This window comes from Muntiacus reevesi, chromosome 4 (genome assembly GCF_963930625.1).
Source record: "Muntiacus reevesi chromosome 4, mMunRee1.1, whole genome shotgun sequence".
Taxonomy (NCBI): Eukaryota; Metazoa; Chordata; class Mammalia; order Artiodactyla; family Cervidae; genus Muntiacus; species Muntiacus reevesi.
In genome coordinates this window covers 87,719,222-87,742,630 of record NC_089252.1, presented here as the reverse complement: position 1 = coordinate 87,742,630, position 23,409 = coordinate 87,719,222, and the positions used below count along the sequence as shown (strand labels likewise).

Genomic DNA, 23,409 nt, shown 5'->3' with positions numbered 1-23,409 from the left:
CTTAAGCAGGAAGGAACCATTTCATAGCTAGCATAAATCTCAAGCTCCAAAAGTTGAGTTTCTATGTCTTCAACTAAATTCAAGCAATTGGCAGAGGCTGACTGGAGTCCCTGAACCTCAACTGCAGTTTCTTAGGCAAAACAACCCCTTCCCAGCCATAATTCAGGCTGAGAATAAATAAACTGCTTCCCTTTGGAAACAACGATGGTTGTTCCTCTAAACTTCAGACCATTATTTTTAAAAGTCTGGTACCCACAAAACATGATTTTTGCTACTGATCCACATATTAAATATTAGTGAAGCTGAATATTTTTCTTAATAAACACAGATCTATACAGTTTTCCTGCATGCTAAAAAGACTGTTTTATGCTCTCCATGGCCTAAGATCACCTCACTTTGGAGGCAACTGCAATAGATTTGGAAAATAAACATCTAAATTGTAACCACAATTTTATAGTATTAGAAAACTATGCATGAAAAAGAGATAAGATAAACATAAAATAAAACTAGAAAACAGTACTCTTCATGAAAATACTACATCATTTTAACAAAAGCAGAAGCTTCTAGGAGGAAAAGACAACACAAGCATGGAAGAGCTGACACTTTCCTTACAGTAAACCTTCTAAAAGGCCACACTAAGTGAAAACATCTAGAAATGGACCAGGAATTTGCTGAAACCCATCCATTTAAAAAAGAATCCGTCAAATTCTCTCAAAGCTCTATTAATATCTATATTTTACAAGATAAAAACTACTTCCTGGAAAGCTTGTTAAACTGAGAACAGCAAATAATCAATGATAAAATTATCTACAATAAATGTTATGCATCACTTACAATCAAGGAATAAACCTCAGAGGCCTTTTTCCAACATCATTTCCCATCCCAGGCACAATACTCTCTAAAGCTCCATTTATAATTTTCCCAGCTTCTATTTATTCAGGAAAGTAGTCAGAGCAGGAAATGGGACCAGTCAAATGATCATAATCAATCTCATCACCTTCACAACATGCTGTGAATGTAATTAATCCTCTATTTATTTAGGGGACTTCACACCCCTTACATTAAGACAGCAACTCCCTGCTGGCTTTGGTTGAGATAATTATGTTATAACAAGGATTGGGTTTCAATCATATTTGGCAGAAGAAAAAGGAAACTGTACTTGAAGTTGTCAGTTTTATAAAAAAAAGCTTTCTTGTGACTCCATTCAAAGGACGCTCTTGACAAAGCTCTTCTTAAACAGAGCACTTTCTAAGTACGATAACCACACATACACCACATTAATCAATGTAAGCCTCTTCTCTGAATGAGACGTGAAGACCATCCAAGCACAGGGAAAATTCTATCTGAAGCAGAAAATACTGGTTTACAAAAGCTGACTACATCAATCCCCACCTGAACTCACTTGATCCTACAGGGCTTCTCCACTGAGAATCCTCCCAAGACCTTTGACATGCAAAAACTACATTAGAGCAAGGGAGGTGAAGGAACATACCAATTTGCTCACACAGTAGCTAATTATACTCCGTGAAAAGCCAGGGCTCCAGCAAGTCAAAACCAAGGATGTGAGAAGTCTGAAGCCAAGTATCCAAAAACGAAACGAGTAAGGACAGAGACAAAAACCAAACACAGCCACCCAGCTGTAGCTCTTGAATGGGCGTGACACACACAAACCTCCATGCAGCAATAAACGCAGGCACTTTCCGATTTGGGAGCTGCCAAGTCACCCCTGAAAGTTTCTTTTTTACAAGAACTTGTATTCACACTTTCTTCACTAAATCCTCCACCTTTAGAAAATCAGTAAGAAAATATAAAGTCTTACTTTATTTTTACAAATCTGTTCTATTTTTATTAATCTAGCAAAATCACAATACCCACAGTACAGGTACAAGTAAAAATGATAAATGAATTATGTCTTCAAATTTCTAAAAATTCTCCCACCTGCCAAACATTTTTTTCCCAAGGTCTGGATTAGAATGTTTGTATGTATTAAGCCCCTCAGATAAATCTTAACATATCACAATAATATTTTATTGCCTTTTGATAACATTTAAGCTCTTGAAAAAACAAAACATGCAAGAAACGGAGCTTGACTGATCTGAGTTCCCGTTCTTAACAAAAAACAAAACAAAACATGATAACATGAAAGAGGAGAAGGATATTAGTTAAGAAGTAGGAAAATCTAAATAAATCTATGGGCTTTAGCTAATAATAATGTATCAATAATGGTTCTTTGTGACAAATGACCATACGGATATAAAAAGTTAATTATAGGGGAAACTGAGTCTGGGACATCTGGGAACTCTCTAAACCATATTCATAATTTTTCTATAAATCTAAAACTATTCCAAAATAAAAATGCTACTAAAAAAAAAAGGATATTACAAATTTTAAAAAACAACAACAACAAAAAGCTCCACAAACCCTGGGACATTCAGACACAGGATTCTTTGACAAGTTTTCTCAATGTATATAGTTACAGGGAGCATTCGTATCTTTACAAAGGGTTATTTTGACCTGAAATCTTTAGGAACATTCATAATCCCATGATTCACTGGCACATTTCTTGTTAGAGAAGTCTAATGAAGAGCAGCAGCCCCCAGTGGGCATTGCTGAACTACTGGTGATAAGGTGAAGAACCATTAAGTAAATCCTTTCTATATGAAACCTCACTGAAGGGCTACAAGTGAATGGAGATTGGCATGTACTAATCTTTTCTTATGGAGATAAAACCCACTCCCATCCAGGATGAATTTGTGGATTTAATTAAAAATAAACAGTAAAACTGAAGAGCAACTTGACAGGCCAGAATAAGCACCTTACCAAGAATGATTTCAATTCAAGGGAGGTTTAACTTGCTTGAAATTCTGCACAATTGTCTCTTGAAATTTCTACATGCTAATCATTAGCAGCTAATGTAACACTTAATGTTGTACCATTTGTCAGAGAAGGAACTTCCCCTGCAGAAGTGAAACCACCTAGAGTGCCTGATTATCATTTGGTTATGCCTGAATTAAACAGACCTCTGAAATCAGCCACAGCACTGTATTTTTACTATGAGCATCAGTGACATGGGCAGCAGGGTTCTCCCTCAGTTATGGTTCAGATAGGTGTCATGAAATTACAGCAGTCCTCTTTGGGGGTCTGCATGCCACACATGCACCACACCCTGCTTTGAGAAGGGCCACTCACTAGTGACAAAGTGGGCCCTGGGACTATGTGTATACCACTTTAGGGGGCACATGCCCACTGTGATCAAGGCAACTAGACCAGAAACAAACACTGACCCACACTGGATCAACCACATGCTCCTCCCTTGGAATCATAAGCAAGGGACTCTAGTCCATCTCTACTGAAACTAGGCACATGGAAACTCAGAGCAGTGGAAAAGCCATTCTCCTTCTCATGCATCAAGGAAGTAGAGCAGCAAGGATTTACAGAAAGAAGCAATGACCACAAGTCACCAGAAAGTCAGTCAACTGTCGTACTTTATGCCTTGAGCTCAGGGGTCCAACTGCACACTCCCAGCACCTGGGTCCCAGAAGATAACCGATGACATCCCCATTTTTACTATATAAGTCCAGGTGGGTTTCTTGTTTGTAACCAAGCAATTTCTAAGTAAAAATACTGCTGTAGTCTCCAGACACTGAAGGGAGAAATCAGGGTTTCATATCTGGCCCTGTTACTAAAATGCCAGGACCCCAGGCTAACTGCAGACTCTCTTATTCAATAATAAAGGGACACTAAAGGACAGATAAGGAGAAGGAAAAGGCAACCCACTCCAGTATTCCTGCCTGGAAAATCCCATGGACGGAGGAGCCTGGTAGGCTATAGTCAGTCCGGGGGGGGGGGGGGGTTGCAAAGAGTCGGACACGACTGAGCGACTTCACTTGCACTTTTCAAAGGACAGATAAAACTTGTGATCCAAAAGCAAAAACGCCTCACATCCATTCTTGCCCTTCAGTGCACCAGAGCTACAACCAGAAAATCTATTCTCCATGTTGCTTACATGTTTGACTTGTCTACTCCTCTGCATGATGCTGTTTGCCAGCCTGGAATGCATCTGCTGATTATTATTATACTCATATGTGAAACAGTGCTGTGCAACAAGATACCATTTTTTATGTTTTGCTATTAATTCATATCCCTTCTTTGTCCAACTCTTCTCCATATATCTTTTCCAGCTGTGATCCAAATGTTCCTCTTTTTTCACAGATACTCCTTAGAGATCTCAAATCAACATTTTTAAAACTGAACGCCCATCTTACCTCCCTTCTCACTTTTCTTCTACCCTATACCGTTCTCTAATACGATTTAATTTCAGCAAATGCACCTCCAACCACCTGGTTGACTGGCCAAGTCAAAATTCAGATCTCATCTTTGACTTCCCCACTTCTCATCATTGCCTGAGATCCAATTCTTATTTGGTCCTCTCTCATCTACCCCTGACCACTTGTCTCCTGCCCCACTCACTGCCCTTACTCAGGCTACAACTGCCTTTTGCTTCCATCACCTTTTCATCTGAAACCAGCCTTTCCAGCTTGAATCTGAGCTCTGCCCCCATGCCAGTTCATTCCCCACAATGTGACCTGATGGGCCCTCCCAGAATCTAAATCTCACCATGTCACTCATACACATATCCCAGCACTTAAACTCTCTAGATTCTCCACACTCTTCCAGGATAAATTTCAAACATCTTCATGTGGCCAGGGCTCTAGAAGAATCAGCCTCATGTCTTTCCTCTCATTCCTGTACCAAGAGTCAACCAACCTGAGCTTTCACGCTCTTTAAAAGGTCCATATTCTTTTGTCCCTATTGTCTGAAATACTCTCCATATCTGCTTTCCCATCTGCATCTAACCATCCCCTACTGACCTTTCAGCCCTCAGTTTCAACTCTTCCTTCTGGAAGCGGTTTCCGAGACCCTAAGACTAGGCATGTGGCCTTCTAGGTGGTTCCACAGCACCCATACTTTCCCACTGCAGCCGCTATTTGGCTACAGAATAATATTCCCCTTATATCTGTGTTTCCTGCTAGAAGGTCAGCTACAAAGTGGCGTGTCTCTTGTTCACCAGAGTGGCTCCATCAACTCAGTTCCTGGCACATGGTAGGGCTCGATAATTAGTGATTAAAAAAAATAAATAATTCCACTTTTACATCCAATGCTGATGTTTTACCTCTACATCAGTTACCACCACTCCCATGGCTTTTGGAAGATAAACCAGGAACAAGAGAAAGCCAAAAGGAAGAGATCTACACTCTTCTCAGGAACATAATTCTTCTCCCTACCAAAACACATACACAGATGAAGCAACCAAAGCAGTATGAAGCAAAGATAAGATTCTAAGTTTTCTAAAATTTTAAAATTTGAGTGCAGAAATAGCTTGAGTTTATTCACAATTGAGGAAATGTTACTGAAATGCCAGTCTGTGTGTCTGATACACAGTGAGGCCAAACAATGCCAAAACATCAGAGTTTGGAACAGAGAAAAGTTAACTGAGAGCCTTGCAAGGAGATGGGTGGCTCCTGCCTTAAAAATCCCAAACTCTCAGAAAGCTTTCCTCACAGAAAAGGTGAAGGAAGGGAGTGGTTAGTTGCTGCAAATTTTTTGGTACCAGATTCTTCATTCTTGAGGTCATGTCAATGATGTTCCTATAAATCTACAATAAACAAATGTTACTCTCTGTTCTGACAACAAAGAGCAAGGTCCCAGGGCACAGCTTTCACTCTCTGAGGTCCAGGTCCTGACTTGAGAGGTTCCCACAGGGCCAGTTACTCTGCCCCAAAACCTTCACATACCACTCGGCGTGGGTCCTCCCGCCAGCGCCCAGGTACTGACTGAGGAAGCAGATCTCAGCTGGCAGCTCCCTCAGGGTCAGGTCCCCAGATTCTGCCCTGCTGTCATCATGGAGGGAGCCAGGCACCTAAGACCCAATTGACCCTCAAGTTCCTCAGGAGGTTGGAATGGCGGGGGCAGGGCCAGAAGAGCGCATGCCAGGCAGACGGCTGCGGCCATCAGGTCACAGAGACAGGGACACAGAAGAGATTCACCTCACCTCAAAGCCGACCCAGCCAGTGGGCTGCCTTGGCGAGGGCTCTGGAGCCCTACAGGACACAGCCCCCAGCCTGTTTCCTGGACCGCTCAGCTCATGCGCTGGCCCAAGGCCAGGCGACTTAGAGGGCACCGGGAGAAAGCCGGGATCCACCTCTTACCTCACTCTCCACCTCAGGACCACAGCTCCGCTGACCGTTGGCTGAATGGCTCACTAACGGTTGCTGTTTGACAATTATTCATTGTGGAAGGGGCCCAATGCAGAACTGACCAATGGCTGAGCAGGACCACTAACCGTAGCTCTTGGACAGTCATTCGCTTGGGGGAGGGGCCCACTGTGCAAGCTGACCAATGAACAGCGCGCAGCAACCCCCAGGTGTGCCAAGAGCTGCAGCAGAGCAGAGCACGCTGTATTACAGAATCTGAGGTCCAGGATTTATCAAATAAAACTCTCTAGCAATGGAGTTGCTTACCTCTACAAACTTTGCACATTAGTGTCCAAAGGGCTGCAAGCTAAGATTTCATTTCGCTCTTGAGAGGTTTTGCGCCGGGAGCCGAGTTCCTGGACTGCGGCTCGGCGCTCGGAGCCGGGCTGGCCTGTACCTGGTGGCCGTGACTGCGCCCTGTCCCCAGCCGGGCTCCAGGCGCCATGGCGTCCCGCGGGAGGAAGCGAAAGGCCAGGGCGGCGCTGGCCGCAGCGGGAGAAGCCGGCCAGCGGCCAGGAAGGGGGAGTGGAGGGTCCGAGCGTCGTCATCGAGCACTGCTGTCAGCCAGGGGCTGCGCCTGCAGGCCCCGGAGCTGGCGGTGAAGGTGAACCCCGCCAGGCCGCGGAGGGGCAGCTTCGAGGTGATGCTGCGCTTCAGCAGCGCAGAGCTCTGGACGGGTCTTAAGAAGGGGCCCCCACGCAAACTCAAGCTTCCGGAGCCTCACGTGGTGCTGGAGGAGCTGAAGAAGTAACTTTCGTAGAGAGGTGGGGCAGAAGGCGTCTCGCTGAGCCTCCGTCCCTGGTGATGTTGGAGCATTTATGACGGGACATGGCCAAACTTCAGTCATGTCCCCGAAGCTGTGGTTTCCTCCCCTCCAGAAACGATGGTTCAGTTGTGAGGCAATCCTCTAGTAAGGCATTGAAAAGTTCTTGGATTTGGTTTAATAAAAACTAAAGGATTTGAGTTGATATAAAAAAACAAGTCAATGTATGGCAAAAACCACTATAATATTGTAAAGTAATTAGCCTCCAACTAATAAAAATAAATGGGAAAAAGGAAAAAAAAGATTTCATTTCATGGGGGGGTGGGAACAATGCAAAAAAGCAGTGAAAAAAACAAATGCACAAAGAATATTAATGAGAGGAAACCATTTATCAGTTCAATATAAAAAGGCTCAGTGTTTCAAAGACATATATTTTCTTTTCTTCCCCACAACTACCTACCTTAAAAAACCACACCAGAGAAAACGAAGATTAGAATCTTCATGGACAAGCTCTGACTTATAGTGAAGTTAGCTGGGACTTCAGATTTTAATTATTAAAAAAGAAACATTCAAAATCTTTGACACAGAAAAACAACATCATATTCTATCCTGTGTCATTTTAAAATACACCATGCATTAAAATACTAGCACTGAGTGCATTAGATGAAGTAATGGAGTGACTTGCTAAAGTCTTATTGTCAATGAGATGCGGGGCTGGAACATATTTTACAGTGTAAGCTTTTCCACTCCAGCTTATACTAAAGAGTGTAAAATGCTAAACTTTCAGTAGGTCAGAACTACCAGTGCTACTGGTGAGCAGAGCCCACCAGAAGGAAATCAGGGGAAAGGCGAAATCTTAAATGGAATGTAGCTAAAAATTTCAATAAACATAGGTTAGAATTGATTTACAGTTTGGTTGGGGGGGGGGAAAGAAGTGTTCCTTCAACTGGCTCTATGAGGTACCATTCAACTGAAATTTACTGTGCTCACAAGGGACTGTAATGGGCGCAGATAGGTGCTTATTCACGTGGATTTTAAAATTTTAGAAGAAGAAAGAGATATGCACCTAAATTACTACAATGAGAGGCAGACATAATGTGTGCCCAAGTGATCTCTAAACCAAGTGCTATGGGAACATCCCTGAGGAAGACAGATAAATCCTTAATCCCTCTTCCTAAAGGAAAAGCCCTCTACAGGGAAGGTGCCCCTCTTCACTCTCCACCCCACCCCATATCATGGACAGAGACAACTGCTTGTCTAGGTGGCATATCTTGGAAAACATGCAACCTGGAGCCAGAAGACCTGAGATTATCACAGACATATCTCTTATAAGATATATGACCTCAAGCAAACCACCTCTGCATGCTGCTACCCAAGTTGTGTTTGTTGCAGAAGCCACCACACTCGAAACTTCCAATGAAGCTTATGATGAAGGATAGCATGAAGCATTTCTTTTTAGAAAAGTAATGTGCAGAGTCTATAACTCGAAATAAAAATACACAAGTTTCAGTTTTTAAGGCCTGCAAGTGTGCTCCTCAAGACACAAATGTCACAAGGAAAACTATGAAGCACTAAAGCAAAACCTCAAGATAACTGTTGTCCTAACTTCATTAATTCACCATAAGAATGGCTTTGCTGCCCATATTCCAGTAAGTGTTTGCCAAAGTAAATGTCTGACTGTAAAAATGGAATGCTAGTCAGAATGTAGCACTTGTCTGGTACATCAAATAAAATTTTACACAGTCATTATTAAAAATCAAAAACATCAACTAGAGACTAAGGAAAATGCAGAACTATTTTAATACATTAAAAAAAGGCACTAGATTTCACTAATAAGTTATCTGGAAAAGAAATAAGATAGAAAGTGAAAAATTAAGGAAGAAATTAGTTATGAAAATTATGGACATTCACCATAGTATTAATTCAAAGTTCACAATTAAGATGATACTAGAAAGCTCAATTATGCTATGCTTGAAAAACTAAGAATGAAATTAGAAAATTTAATTAAAATTTGGTTCTCTTACTTCAAGGGGGAGGGGAAAATAGTTAAAACATAACACACAAAGTGAAAACAACACAGCCTACTTAGAGAAAGGGACGTTACAGTCACATGGTAAAGTTGAAAATTTCTTTTCCAAAGCAATTTGAAGATTTCCTGTTGGTTTCTCTCTTCTATTCTGCTCCCTATACATTAACATCTTTTTAAAAATTACTGTTACCATAACAATGACAAGGAGCCTAAGAATGTTATTTGATTTCCTGCAACTTAAAACAAAGGGAAAAACTTTTTTAAAGTGAAAGAAAGTCCTATTAATCCCCACATCAACTTGAGGGCATTACACTCTTCTACTTCAATGAAATAAGATCTCTCTAGTCAATAAAGAATGCCACAAACAGAGCAAGGAGGCACTCTCAGAAATGGGATCCTAGCATAAACTTCAATGCTCATTACATGCTTATAAAATCCTCACCCTGAAAGAAAAATGAAAAACCTAAACCCTCACAAATAGACTATTTCAATTTAATTTTATTATGAAAACAACGGGAAATGGCAGCAGGGTATTTGATAAGCTCAATTAGCAGAAGGATCAAATGAAGTGATGACATACCATTATGACCTCAGGGGTTAAAGATGCAATTTTCCATCTGGTGAAATCTAGATTTCTACTCCGAATGCTGACACCACCTGCTGTATGCTATTAGGCATTATCCTGAGCAGTCACTAAGCATTTTGCTTACAACAGGTACAGCCTCAAGTTTTTTTCTTACTTCACTCTTGCAATATAATTGCTTCCCCATGAACAGAAATCAAAAATAAATTCTATATAATGGCTTGTTCAAAACAGGCATTAAAAGCCATCCTAACGCATTCATTTACCATTCACAGTAATAGTGAAAATATTATCATTTATCTTCTAAGTCACAAATGATATTATGCCATCATTTTCTATAGCACCTAAGAATTATTCTAATCAAAGGCTCTTTTTGTATGTTCTCAATTAACAGTCTCCTTTTACTAAAATGGATATTCTGATCATGTCTGATAAGAATCAGGTCTATAGAACATTCTTAACAAAATGAAAATTCATTGTATTTTTAAACTTGGTAAGATTTCTTGAGTGAGACAATGGTAAACAAGTAAAAAATTTTTTTTTTACATACCAAGTTCAAGGAGCTCATTTCTTAGTGTTCAGACCCTTAGATACATTTAATTAGGCTCTGAAAGTTGTGCTTATACTCTGAATAAAGGATTCCATTCACCAGTGATTAACCAAAGAGGGCACAGTTATTTTTATTAGATCTGATTAGGTCTGCATCTTGTCATGTTACACATATGCTGGCAAAACAGGCTTTTAATGCCTGTTTTGAACACTCACACTCCCCTATAGATCAGCTACAGATACAGGTTCAGATAGATCAGTCTTGCGATTTCATTGAGAACAGTCAATAGCATAACAACAAATAGTCACAACTGTTTAACACTTATTTTTCAGGCTATTACTAATTTTTTCTAGAAAACTTCACGTTTTTGTCATCTGCACCTTCTCCCTAAGCAGCTTCACCAAGTACCCCATGTTGATCCCATACTTCTCAAGTATTGGTAGGTGTACAGGTTTCTCCCTCATTAAAACTAATACTCCAGGTTATTTTGCTTTCTTCAGTGTTCCAGAAATGGGAGCATCTAGCATACATAACTCAAAACTTACTTGGCTTTCTGAATCCACACACAGTAGTCTGAGATGTAGAGATCATTTAGAATATAAGCTGGGTCATTTTCCTGAAAAATTTTGTGAATGTCCAGTAGACACTTTAAAACTGCACTTTTCCCTAAAGGAAATTGAAAAAAATAAAATTATTCTTAAGACAAAAATCTGATTTTTTTAACTGAGAAATTCACATACTGAGGAGTAACATGTACAGCAGCTCAGAGTTTTAACCATTTTTTAATATTTTTCATATTCTTTTATTGCAGGATATCATATCAGTATCATTAAGTCCAAACCTCTTTCTTTCCTGAAGAATTATAGAAAAATCTTTATACTCTATTGTTACAGTTGACTATGGTTACCATAAAAACACCATAAGATATGACAGGGTACATTAAATAACAAGGAGAGAAGTTATCATAAGTAAATGAATATTTAATGTATCATAGCTTTAATTAGATAATGTTTCTCTAATTCAAGCTTTCAAAATACCATGGAAAATTATATTTTCAATGCCTCTATTTCTTAAATCAATATTTTTTGTCAAGGAATTACCTAGAACAAACATAAATTTTTCCACCTTAAAGAAATGAAGAAAACTCAGACTGAAAAATATAAAATATCATAACTCTACTTCGAAAACAAACTGACAACATCATTTGGAAAAAAACATATCAAGTATCGAAGTCTTGTCCAACTTAATTACTTCCTCCTGGTTGTTTAGTTTGGTTCAGTTCAGTCACTCAGTTGTGTCCAACTCTTTGTGACCCCATGGACTGCAGCACGCCAGGCCTCCCTGGCCATCATCAACTCCGGGAGTTTACTCAAACTCATGTCCATTGAGCCAGTCTGTCATCCCCTTCTCCTCCCACCTTCAATCTTTCCCAGCATCAGAGTCTTTTAAAGAGAGTCAGTTCTTCACATCAGGTGGCCAAAGTATTGGAGTTTCAGCTCAACATCAGCCCTTCCAATAAGTACTCAGGACTGATTTCCTTTAGGATGGACTGGTTGGATCTCCTTGCAGTCCAAGGGACTCTCAAGAGTCTTCTCAACACCACAGTTCAAAAGCATCAATTTTTCAGTGCTCAGCTTTCCTTATAGTCCAACTCTCACATCCATACATGACTACTGGAAAACCACAGCTTTGACTAGATGGACCTTTGTTGACAAAGTAATGTCTGCTTTTTAATATATTGTCTAGGTTGGTCATAACTTTTCTTCCAAGGAGCAAGCGTCTTTTAATTTCATGGCTGCAGTCACCATCTGCAGTGATTTTGGAGGCCAGAATAATAAAAGTCTGTCACTGTTTCCACTGTTTCCCCATCTATTTGCCATGAAGTGATGGGACCAGATGCCATGATCTTAGCTTTCTGAATGTTGAGCTTTAAGCCAACTTTTTCACTCTCCTCTTTCACTTTCATCAAGAGGCTCTTTAGTTCTTCTTTGCTTTCTGCCATCAGGGTGGTGTCATCTGCATAACTGAGGTTATTGATATTTCTCCTGGCAATCTTGATTCCAGCTTGTGCTTCCTCCAGCCCAGCGTTTCTCATGATGTACTCTGCATATAAGTTAAATAAGCAGGGTGACAATATACAGCCTTGATGTACTCCTTTCCTGACTTGGAACCAGTCTGTTGTTCCACGTCTGGTTCTCACTGTTGCTTCTTGACCTGCATACATGTTTCTCAGGAGGCAGGTCAGGTGATCTGGTATTCCCATCCTTTGAAAAATTTTCCACAGTTTGTTGTGATCCACACAGTCGAAGGCTTTGGCATAGTCAATAAAGCAGAAGTAGATGTTTTTCTGGAGCTCTCTTCCTTTTTCGATGATCCAACGGATGTTGGCAATTTGATCTTTGGTTCCTCTGCCTTTTCTAAATCCTGATTGTTAAATGAACCTATTTTAACCCAAAGCCAAACCTACAAAAAGAACCTTTCACAACTCAGCAACAATTCTCCAGGTGTTCCAAACTTCAAGATAGTCCCTGAAATTTATCAACTATAAGGCAAATTACTAAATCTATAGTAGTAGCACTTCCTTTGATCTCTGAAATACTGCATTTTCAGTTTAACTGCTTTATTCTTATCTTTATAGTCCTAAAACATGAAAATACTGTTTATTGATTTCGTGAAGACACTGGATGTGCTTTCACTGACGTTTCCCACCTGACTTTCAGACATGATAAAAGCATCATGAGCTACTTAATAACACCTCAAGATGCCAAAACTGCAGCCACTAAATTTTTAGCACAATTAACCCTAGAAACTAAGCTTCGAAAGAGCAGGAACTTCTATTTTTTCCTCAATACCTAGAACAGAACCCCATAGCAGCAGATTTTTAAGTATTTTATTGATGAATGAATGACACAGTAATCACCTGCTTTGTTGTTGTTTAGTTACTAAGTCACATCCAACTCTTTTATGACCCCATGAACTGTAGCCTGCCAGGCTCCTCTGACCATGGGATTTCCCAGGGAAGAATACTGGCATGGGCTACCATTTCCTTCTCCAGGGGATCTTCCCCCAGGGATCAAACCTGCATCTCCTGCATTGGCAGGCAGGTTCCTTACCACTGAGCCACCAGGGAAATCCAATCGCCTGCTCAAACCCTTGCAATTTCGCCAATTACCTAGCCTCACACACCAAGTCCTAATAATTTTTCCCTGAAAATGCCTCTCAGAGCTACCCTTTCTCCACCACTCCCCAACAACCCATCCTCACTCATCCTAAATTAAAAATTCTTTTGCATCCCTCAGATTGCAGACTCTATCCTGTCAAGCCCTCTCATATATTTTGATGCACTGTTTTCATCAAGTGCTTCCCTGTATTTGCTTGCAAGGCTCTATGGACCAGTCTGTGGCTTGATTGGTTCCCCACATCTGGAAGGCCTATACTTTCTCATTCCACCTAGTAGAATCCTAGCCTGCCTTCACAGCTCAGCTCAAGTCTTCCTCCTTTGGAGGCCTGGACTGACTTGCCCAGGCATCACAGTTATTGATCCAAAGGAGAGAAGTGGAAATAAAACACGGTGATTCTCCCCATAACCTCCCTTGCTCATTTCAAAGAAAGAGAAACTGAGACCCAAGGACTGTAAGATACTCACAGTGCCCTTAAGTGGAGGATCTAAATTCTGATCTTACTGATTCCAGAATTACTCTGTTCTTGGCCCATTTGGTTATATCACATTTTTATTATTCAATAGTTAAGTGAAAGTGTAGTGAAGTCACTCAGTCGTGTCCAACTCCTTGCGACTCCATGAACTGTAGCCCACTAGGCTCCTCCGTCCATGGAATTCTCCAGGCAAGAATACTGGAGTGGGTTGCCATTTGGGGGTACTAAATTCAAAATAGAGACCATGTCTTTTTCAAAAATGTTCACGATTTATGTGGCTTTCTTATATGCAGAGGGAAAGAATGTCAATAAACACTTCACTGCTCAAGGGGTTAAGAGAAATACATACTTAGAAGGCCTAAAACTACATTTGGTTAAGTCAAGGTCTTTGTGTCTTATCAAAGTGGCCCAGGGTAACTGTATCTAATGAGAAGTATGGATCTCCATCTCCCCACCACAACAGACCTATTTTAATTACAAAGTAGGTAACCTTGAAGGCTGAGTTTGATGACAGGAGGAAGGAATCCAATCATAACTCACAGAACTGATGAAACCAAGTTAGCCCTGTTATTCAAACAGGAAAAAATAAAGGGAGAACTAACAAAACTATGAGAATTTTTTGAAACAGTTTAAATTGCAACAGAGAAAAAAACTGTCAGGGCAAGCATCTGCCAAGTTCTTACTTTCTCTCTCTTGTTCGTGGGGTGGGGAGGGGGACATGGAGTTTTATGACAACTACTAACTTAAAGGTTTAAAAGTCAACCAAAAAAACATTCACTTGAAGCTTACATAAGCTCCTCTATGGCATGATGCCCCAGAATACTGCCTCTCAATACAACATGCCCTACTAATATAAGAGAGTTAATAGGAAACGCAGGATTTGGAGCTAGGTTGCCTCAGATGGTAAAGAATCTGGTAAATCAATCCCTGGGATGGGAAGATCCCCTGGAGAAGGGAATGGTAACCCACTCCAGTATTCTTGCCTGAAGAATTCCATGGACAGAGGAGCCTGGTGGGCTACAGTCCATAGGATCGCAGATTCAGACACGACTGAGCAACTAACACGTTCTTCTTTCTCATAGCGAATAATTCAGTGAGTGAAGAAAAGGGGTAGGTATGCCAGCTTGGAGGGTGGCACGTAAAGGAGCAAAGACTTAAAATGGGGTGGGTTAGGGGAACAACAGAAAGAGACCATTTAGATGGAGCAATGGTTCTAGTAGAGAAACAGGGGAAGTAAACAGATGAGTTTGGCAGAAGTGAGACTGTGACAAGGAAGAGAATATGAAGGTGATCAGGCAGGACTGTGGGGACAAGACCTAAAGGCAGCTGTGGGCAGTAGCGATAAAAGACCCTACATGCCAGAAATTTTCTGAAAGAGTGTGGAATTAAGGTCACATGTTTAATGAGAATTCATTACAACCATTACCTAATGAAATTACAGGAGCTCTTTTCTACTTGCTAGATGGGATGCTGATTCATGAATCACTGAATAAAGCAAATTAAATAATTCTTTTTAAAGAAATTTCCTAGTTTCATTTAACAGACATGCCTAAAGTAAGGTTGCCCCTTGCTAGGGGCCACAGGCAAGTTTAAATCTTCCAGTTATCACAAAATAATAACAATAACAATAGCAATGCCGAAAGAAATCAATTTTTAAAATTTAAAGTGAAGTTACACTGTACTTATGTTCTGATCTCTATTTTTTTTTTTAAAAAAAGACAAATACACATGGAAAAAAATCTTAAACAAGAACACACTCATATTTCTATAGTCACTGAACAAATATGTGGGAGTCTGATGTGTGTCGGGCATCATTTCACACATGGGATTACAGTTGTTTATTTTTCCTTAAACTTTCCCCCATTTTCTTTTTTTTTCAAATATAGTTCATACTTACTTTAATTTTATAGTTCATAACTACGTATAATCTTACTGCAATAAGGGCTAATTCTACAGAGATTCACAGGCCAATCACATTAGGAATTACTAGGACATTCAAAAACTACCTCATATATGGATGTACCTCATATATGTATGCAACTTCACTGATCTTGTAAGTCTGAATTTTTTTTACAGCTTAAGATTAGTTGCTATTTTAGATGCAGCAGTGTTCTTAAAGGCAATAGATCCCCTGGATATTCTCTTGAAGCAAAACCCACTGAGGGACAGCCGTGACAACTTGAACTTCTCCTCCTGCTCAAGGCTACCCTGGCATCTCCATGGACATGGAAATAACTTTCCCCTCTTTTCAAAATTCTCCACAATAAACACTTAGTAATTTACCAAAATTCAAATATTCCTGAGTACATAGCTAACCCTTGAAATACTGACAAAGAATGTTAAAATTTTTTAGCTCCTATTTCAATCTTCCTTACCTTGTATTTTTGAACAATAGACAAGCAACATTTAGATCAGGTGATTCTAGAAAATCACATGTCAGTCAGTTTTAGGCATTATTTCAAAGTTTACATTTTCATTGTAAGTCTTATTCAAACTATTTTTGCAGTGTGCTATGTGACAAATAAGCTAAAAGGCAACTAGGCTACTGGCAGCTGACACTCTAGAACCAAAAGTACATTAAAACCATCCTGCCCCCAACAATGTATACTGTTACTCCAAGGACATATCTGATCCCGTGTATTCCTACTAAATCACCATAGGTGACTGCAGCATCATAGCCAAGAAGCTTGGGAAGCATGCACTTTTTTTCTTCTCTTTTTTCATCTCTTACACTGACTGCTCTTTCTCTCAAGTTGCCAACCACTTATCCAACAGCTATGAGCAAAGGAAGGAGCTGGTCCATCTTCAGAGTGTCACATGACCAGCAGCTAAAAAGGGACTCAATGTACCTGCCTCCTGTGGGGTTGTAGCTAGTCGTGGGCTACTTACACAACATATGGGCCTAAAAAATTGTTCAGACCTAAATCTAAAAGAATCATTTCTGCTCCAAAGTACTGCAGATGAGTGACCATTTTCCGCCAGTTCACTGCCTGGCCCGGAGCACAAAAAAGCAGGTACCTTGCACAGTAACCACAGTAACTAATTTCACTGCAGCGATACACTAACAGACCTCGCCAAAGAGCCAGGGATTCTCTACGCTCGCCTGGTCCTCAGTGAAGCCAACTCTGTCCATGGAGGAAAGACTTTTGACATCAAGATTTCTCTAAGAGTTTTAAACCAGTGAAGGGACTTCAAAACTAGAAATATGGCACATAAATGGACAAGTTCCATGCACGTTTCACTTCTGGGAAAATGACTATCTAATGACAACAGAGAAACAACACCACCACCAACAGACTCATGATCGTAACAATCAGATGGGCAGTAAGCAGTATTTAACACAGACTCTGGTTATGCATTCTCCAGCTTTCCTTTAACGGGAATGTAAACTAAGAACAATATGCTTTCCTGTTCTGGACAGATGCAGCATCTCAGATTAATACATCTTAAACCAGAGACAAGATAGAGCTGTTCTAAATTAGAATTCATTGGCTACCTGAGATCCTCCTATTAGCTGACCAGGTTTGACCATAATCATTCAATGACAGGCCAGCTCATGGTTGAAGGCTCTTAAGAAATGGCTCCCATCTCTAGGAGATTAGAATAGTGGATATTTTTACTGGCTAAAAGCCAGCATAGAAAAAATAATATAAATTGCTAACTCTATACAGTAAGAGCAGAAGTTCTTTTCAACTCTTGGTACATTATAGCTATGATATGACTGTGGTTTTCTGGGTATATAGTTCTGTCCTTTAAAGTTTTGAACCACACATAACAAGAAGCCAAAAAGAGTAAAGGAGAAAGAAACGGTGATTCAAAACATCTGAAGGAAAGCACTGGGTGGCCTTCATTTGTAAAAGCATCTCAAAATAAAACCCAACAGGGCTATCATCTTAAAATGAGTAACTTAGTAGACGCCTGCCTAGAATTCGTGGATTTTGATGAGGCCATATATGAGGAGGGATAATTTATGAATTATCTTTAACACTAATTTTCAGAGATCACTGGACCATAAAAAGGGATGACAGAAGAGCTATATCAAAGTAATCAAAATGAAGAGAATCAAAGTGTGGGAATTTGCTTCAATATCCGGCCCTGCTAGAAAGTAGCATAAAGTCCCTAACAACACAAACATGAGTTAATTTAACTTTATGAAAACTTCTCAGTCTATTTAGTATTTTATCCTTAACTTCTTCAGATGCCGTTTAAGCTCTTATACTTTTGAGTTGTAATAAACACATACTGGAAGCAATGGCAGTTGTTATTTCAAGCACATATGTACAGTCTTAAATCAATTTTTAGACATCTTTTTGTTATTAAAATTACACATATTATCTGTATAGTCACAAACGAAATCAGCACAAAGCAAATATATACTTTATAAATGTTCCCTTTGCCTAGAAAGCACAAACCTCAACCCAAACCTAATTTTCCATCAAGTCTCAAAATGGGCCAAGCTTCCTTAGGAACGGGCTGCCAACTAACTGCCCAACCCCACCCTCCTCCAGCCCAAGCTAGTTTGGGTTCTTTCAAAACACCTGTCAAATGTCTGTTAATTAATAGCTACTCACAAGTACTCTCTGCATACTGCATCATTTAACCCTATTAGTTTGGTGCTTTCTTGCTCATTTCATAAAAGAGGAAACTGAGGCTCAACTGATAGGAAACAACAGCCATGATGAACACAGGTATGTCTGCATCCCAGCCACTACATAATACATAGTGTCGCTATTTATCACCTTCTGTGGCAAACCTCTTAATGGGAAAGAACATAGCTTCTCATTTGTCTTCCAGGGTCTAAGACAATGTCTGGCAAATGGTAGGAGCCTGTTCAGTAAAGGCAGCTTGCTAATGTAACCCAGAGTATACAAAACTTAAGTTTGAAACCACTTGGTCAGATTGCTCAGTTAACTTGTACTAGTTATAACACCTTTGTGATCTGCACCCAAAAGTCAAGGTGTCCTGACAGATGTGTGGTACACAACATGTTTGCCTTCACTTCTTATTTCTATTCCCAACAAGAAAAGGATGTAGCTGTGCCAACTTTCTGATACCACCTCACCATCAGAAGTTCAAATAATGAATTTAACCCAAGGCTGCTTTTTGCCTTTTCTGCTCTAACAATCTCTGCTAGATTTGCTGGTTTGAAAGGACAGCCTTGACTTAAGTCTTGACTTCTCCTCCTCCTTAAGTCACCTGTCAAAGCAGCAGTTGTGTCAGTGTAGAAATACATGGCCAGATGTCACCAGAATTACATAATGGCAGCATGACTAATTTCCATTTCTTTAGACAGTTAAGAGTGAGGCATCCAAGTTCAAGGTAAAACATTAAAAAAAAAAATCCCATCCATACAGTAACTATAAAAGTAGGTCAAGAAGCTGAACATGCATGGAAAGAAAGCTCTTAGAACTGCTGCGATCTAGATCCAAATTCTTTTAAAAATCCATAGGCATCTGAAACTTCTTAATTATCCAGATAAAATTTTATTTCAACTATTCTGCCATGAATAAGGCATGGATCTCAATGCCTGGTAGCTCAATCTAAAATAAATTCTTTGTATTGCTGCTTTAATTCTGTAAAAGTTCTGACTTTTTTTTTTTTTTTGCAATTAGCTTAGTTTCAAATTGGGAAAACTGAGACTGTACATGCAGTCAGAGAGAAGAAACATACAGGAAGAAAGACAACCGGATTTCTCAAATGGCGTGTAAATGGGAAGAACAAACTCAGTCTGACCAGATTTACAAGTCCCTTTTGGTGACATTAGAAAATTAAGTAGAAAGAGAGGTAAGGGATCTGGGTTTTGTTGTGTTTGGATTTTCTAAGGTTTCCGGTCATAGTCATTTAGAGAATACAGGACCTCCACCTCCTCCCCACACCTCATCTTGGAACCTACACTGGGATGAGACTGAACCTAAGCTGTGATGGAAGGACAGAGACCTGGTACAAGGCCGCACTGCAGCTGACATGGCAGGTCCAAGACAGCGTGACAAAGACAGGCTGGCTTTGCTTGTCTTCCAAATCACAAACTGACGGTCCACATAGGCTGACCTGGGTGCTCAGATACGCCATAGTTCTTACAGCATGATATTAAATCTTTACATCATTGTTCACATTTCAAACTTTTGAGTAATTTTATATTAAAGATCATGACTTTCTACTCCAAGGTCCTAAAGGTGGCAAATCCACATACCCACATGGCAACAACAGGCTACTGATGGGACGTGTGTGTCTCCAATTCACACGGGCTTCATTCCCACGTTTCTTAAATTCTGCCATTCTCATTAATTTATCTGCTTGGCTAGGTAGGCATCTCTGTTTCTCCTAATGTTGAGGGACCTACTTTAATAGGAACCAACTATTTCACGTCCAGGCTTCCGGCAATGCAGGAAGAGCAGGAGACACAGGCTCGATCACTGGGTTGGGAAGATCCCCTGGAGGAGCACATGGCAACCCACTCCAGTATTCTTGCCTGGAAACCTCACGGACAGAGAAGTCTGGTAGGCAACGTCCATGGGATCCCAAAAAGTCAGTCGGACATGATTAAATTGACTTAGCAAGCAAGTTCAGGTCCATTTTATCCTACAGGGGGAGAAAAACGTGACAGGATGCCCATCAATACTGGCCACTATTTGGGATGGAAGGCAGCCAAAGACCTTGGCTCACTTGGATGGAAAGGGCTCTGCTCCAACCCCAAATACAGCTGATCTCTGAACAATGACAGGGTTAATCTGGCCTTCATATCTACAGTTCCACCCCATCCACAGATTCAACCAACCATGGACAGTGGGGCGCTACAGTATTTTCTACTGAAGAAAAAAATTCACCTGCAAGAGGACCCGAAAACGTCAGTCGCTCAGCCGGGTCCGACTGTGACCCCAAGGACTGTAGCCCACCAGGCTCCTCTGTCCATGGAATTCTCCAGGAAAGAAAACTGGAGTGGGTAGTCATTCCCTTTTCCAGGGGATCTTCCCGACCCAGGGATCAAACCTGGGTCTTCCGCATTGCAGACAGATTCTTTACTGTCTGAGCCACCCATAAGAGGACCTGCCCATGTTCAAAGTCAAGCTTGTTCAAGGGTCAACTTCATATGTACTTATAGCAAGGAGAGGCCAATTTTTTCTCTAAAGAGCCAGAGAGTAAATATTTTGCTTTGCAGGCCATATGGTCTGTTGCAACTACTCAACTCTGCCATTATATCACAAAAGCAGCCATAAACAACACCCCAGTGAATGAGGACAACTATGTTCCAATAAAGCTTCATTTATGGGCACTAAACTTTGAAGTTCATATAATTTACATGTGTCATGAAATACTATTTTTGTTTTGATTTTTTTTCAACATTTGAAGATGTTAAGATATTATCTGAAGGGACTATTTATCCTTTGTATATTGTAAATACTTATATTTTTTACTTTTGTCTTATCATTCCTGTTACACAATAAAACCAAGAGCCAAAGCCAAGTCATATATATCCTCATAATTCTTTCCTGATTCTCTTTTAACATCTTGCAAAGAGAAGGGATGTGATTTGTGTCTGTTGAATAAATATCTGCTTGCTTGTTACTTTTCAGTATTAATTCCTATTTAAAGGAACACTAAATTGCAAAAATATAATTCTTCCATGATTTCCTGATAACATACAAGTATTTATTATTCAGTATACTTCATCTGGCCTTCCCTGGTGGCTCAGACAGTGAAGAATCCGCCTGCAATGTGGGAGACCTGGGTTCGATCCCTGGGTTGGGAAGATACCCTGGAGGAGGACATGGCAACCCACGCAGTATTTTTTCCTGGAGAATCTCATGGACAGAGGAGCCTGGTGGACTACAGTCATGGGGTCACAAAGAGTCGGACACAACTGAATGACTAAGCACAGCACAGCACATAATTCATCTAGGTCTCAATATTACCATGCCACAGGACTTGCACTCTTTAGGGTAAATAAAATATTTTCTCTTTGTTCTCCCAAATTTGTCTTAAATATATACATTTTTCTACTTTTATCCTCTTAGTTAAAGAAAGTAATTTTATAGTTACTTCCTTAAAAATTCAGGTCAATTAAAAAAAAAATCTCAAAATTGACTTTAGATTTATTAAAAGAGGCACTAAACATAGAATTTTTTTTAAGCCATATCAAACCATGTAACTAACCTCCTGGGGTTCTTTTCCATTGCTCAGATGAGAAACTGTAGAAATTAACAAAAAATCTTATATAAATAGTATAAGAAATACCATGTAGATGTAAATGTAAATACCATGTAGATTTAAATTTAAATACTTAAAAGATCAGCAGTGTATCTTGAACTATTACCCACCCATAAGATACTTTAAGTGATTTTTTGGGGGGGAGCTGATTAACCGTAAGATCTTAATCAGTTATGGCAATTAAAAGCAATTTATTATTTGTAAACCATACAGGAAATGCTGCCCCCTAGAGAATATCTTAAGAGAACAAAGAACGCTTTATACAAATGGAACCCAGCAATTTCCAGGCAAGCAATCTAAAAAAATTTCAGTGATTAACAATATTTAATGATTAATAAGGTACTTAGAGGAAACATGTGTCTGTGGAGTTGATCAGAATTTTATTTTCTTCCCTTTAATGTTCATGCTCATATACAATATCCTTCCATATAAAAGTATATGTATAAACCTACAAATTCTGTGAGGATAAATAATACAGATAGGCAGTAAGAACATGCCAATTTAAGATTGGGAACACAGATTTAGGCTCTGAGGAAGCAATGGAAGTAAAAGAAGTTTGCTCTGCCTGGTCAAAGAATCCCAGAAGAGCAAGGCAGAAGACTGACCAGCACGTGGGGACTTCCAGGGGAATCCTACATTCTCTTTCACACGTTCCAGCTGCAGTTCACACTCGTCAGGGCTCCAAAGTCCCTCCTTTCTTAGGCTGCTTGGCATGTAAGGAAGCAGTCAGCAAAAGCAGATACCAACACGACTTCAAATATCTGATCTGAATTCCATGCTATTGAAATTGACTGAAAGCACTACAGTTGTTCCATTCTTCAAAATGTTTTAACTGTGACAGGGAATTGACTAGGAAAGGAAAAGTTCAAGAACAATTTAGAATGAAGAGGGAAACAGAATTATCGTCTCCTGACTGGAGAGCAGGAGATTAAGTGATCATATTAGGGAAGCAGAGAAATCAATTCTGGAGACCAGTAGACTCAAGTAAAACTGTCAACTAATTTTAGAGGCTGTAGGGTAATAGTGAAGAAAAGAGAAACCTGGTGTGCTAAAGTCCATGGGGTTGCAATCGGACACGACTTAGCAACTGAACAACAAGGGCAAATCTCAGGGTCAGAGAGCCTATCAATTCCCAAGTTTCACTGATGAAACAGATGCTCATCTATGAACTGTCTCATGCCCCTCACTCACAATATTTAGAACACTTCCCTCCACCCTGCTATGCAACACTACCTGTCCTTCAAGTCCCAATTCAAATCTCCAGTCCTGAATGAAGCTTTCTCTGATCCCTAACATAACATCACTTCTCCCTGTTTTGAAACCACTCAGTCAGCATTTCCTGTAAGGTGCTTACCGCTGTCTACTCTGTCT

General features: G+C 40.1%; 1 protein-coding gene and 1 pseudogene across 1 annotated transcript in view; one reads left to right on the top strand and one right to left on the bottom strand.

The window, feature by feature from the left end:
* SHQ1 (SHQ1, H/ACA ribonucleoprotein assembly factor) overlaps positions 1-23,409 on the bottom strand; it is a 99,094-nt gene that overhangs the window by 32,363 nt on the left and 43,322 nt on the right. The window contains exon 10 of the mRNA XM_065935287.1: positions 10,725-10,845. Within this exon, the coding sequence (XP_065791359.1) occupies positions 10,725-10,845 (121 nt within the window). The remainder of the gene's footprint in view (positions 1-10,724; positions 10,846-23,409) is intronic.
* Positions 6,698-7,014, top strand: LOC136166212 (selenoprotein H pseudogene; annotated as a pseudogene).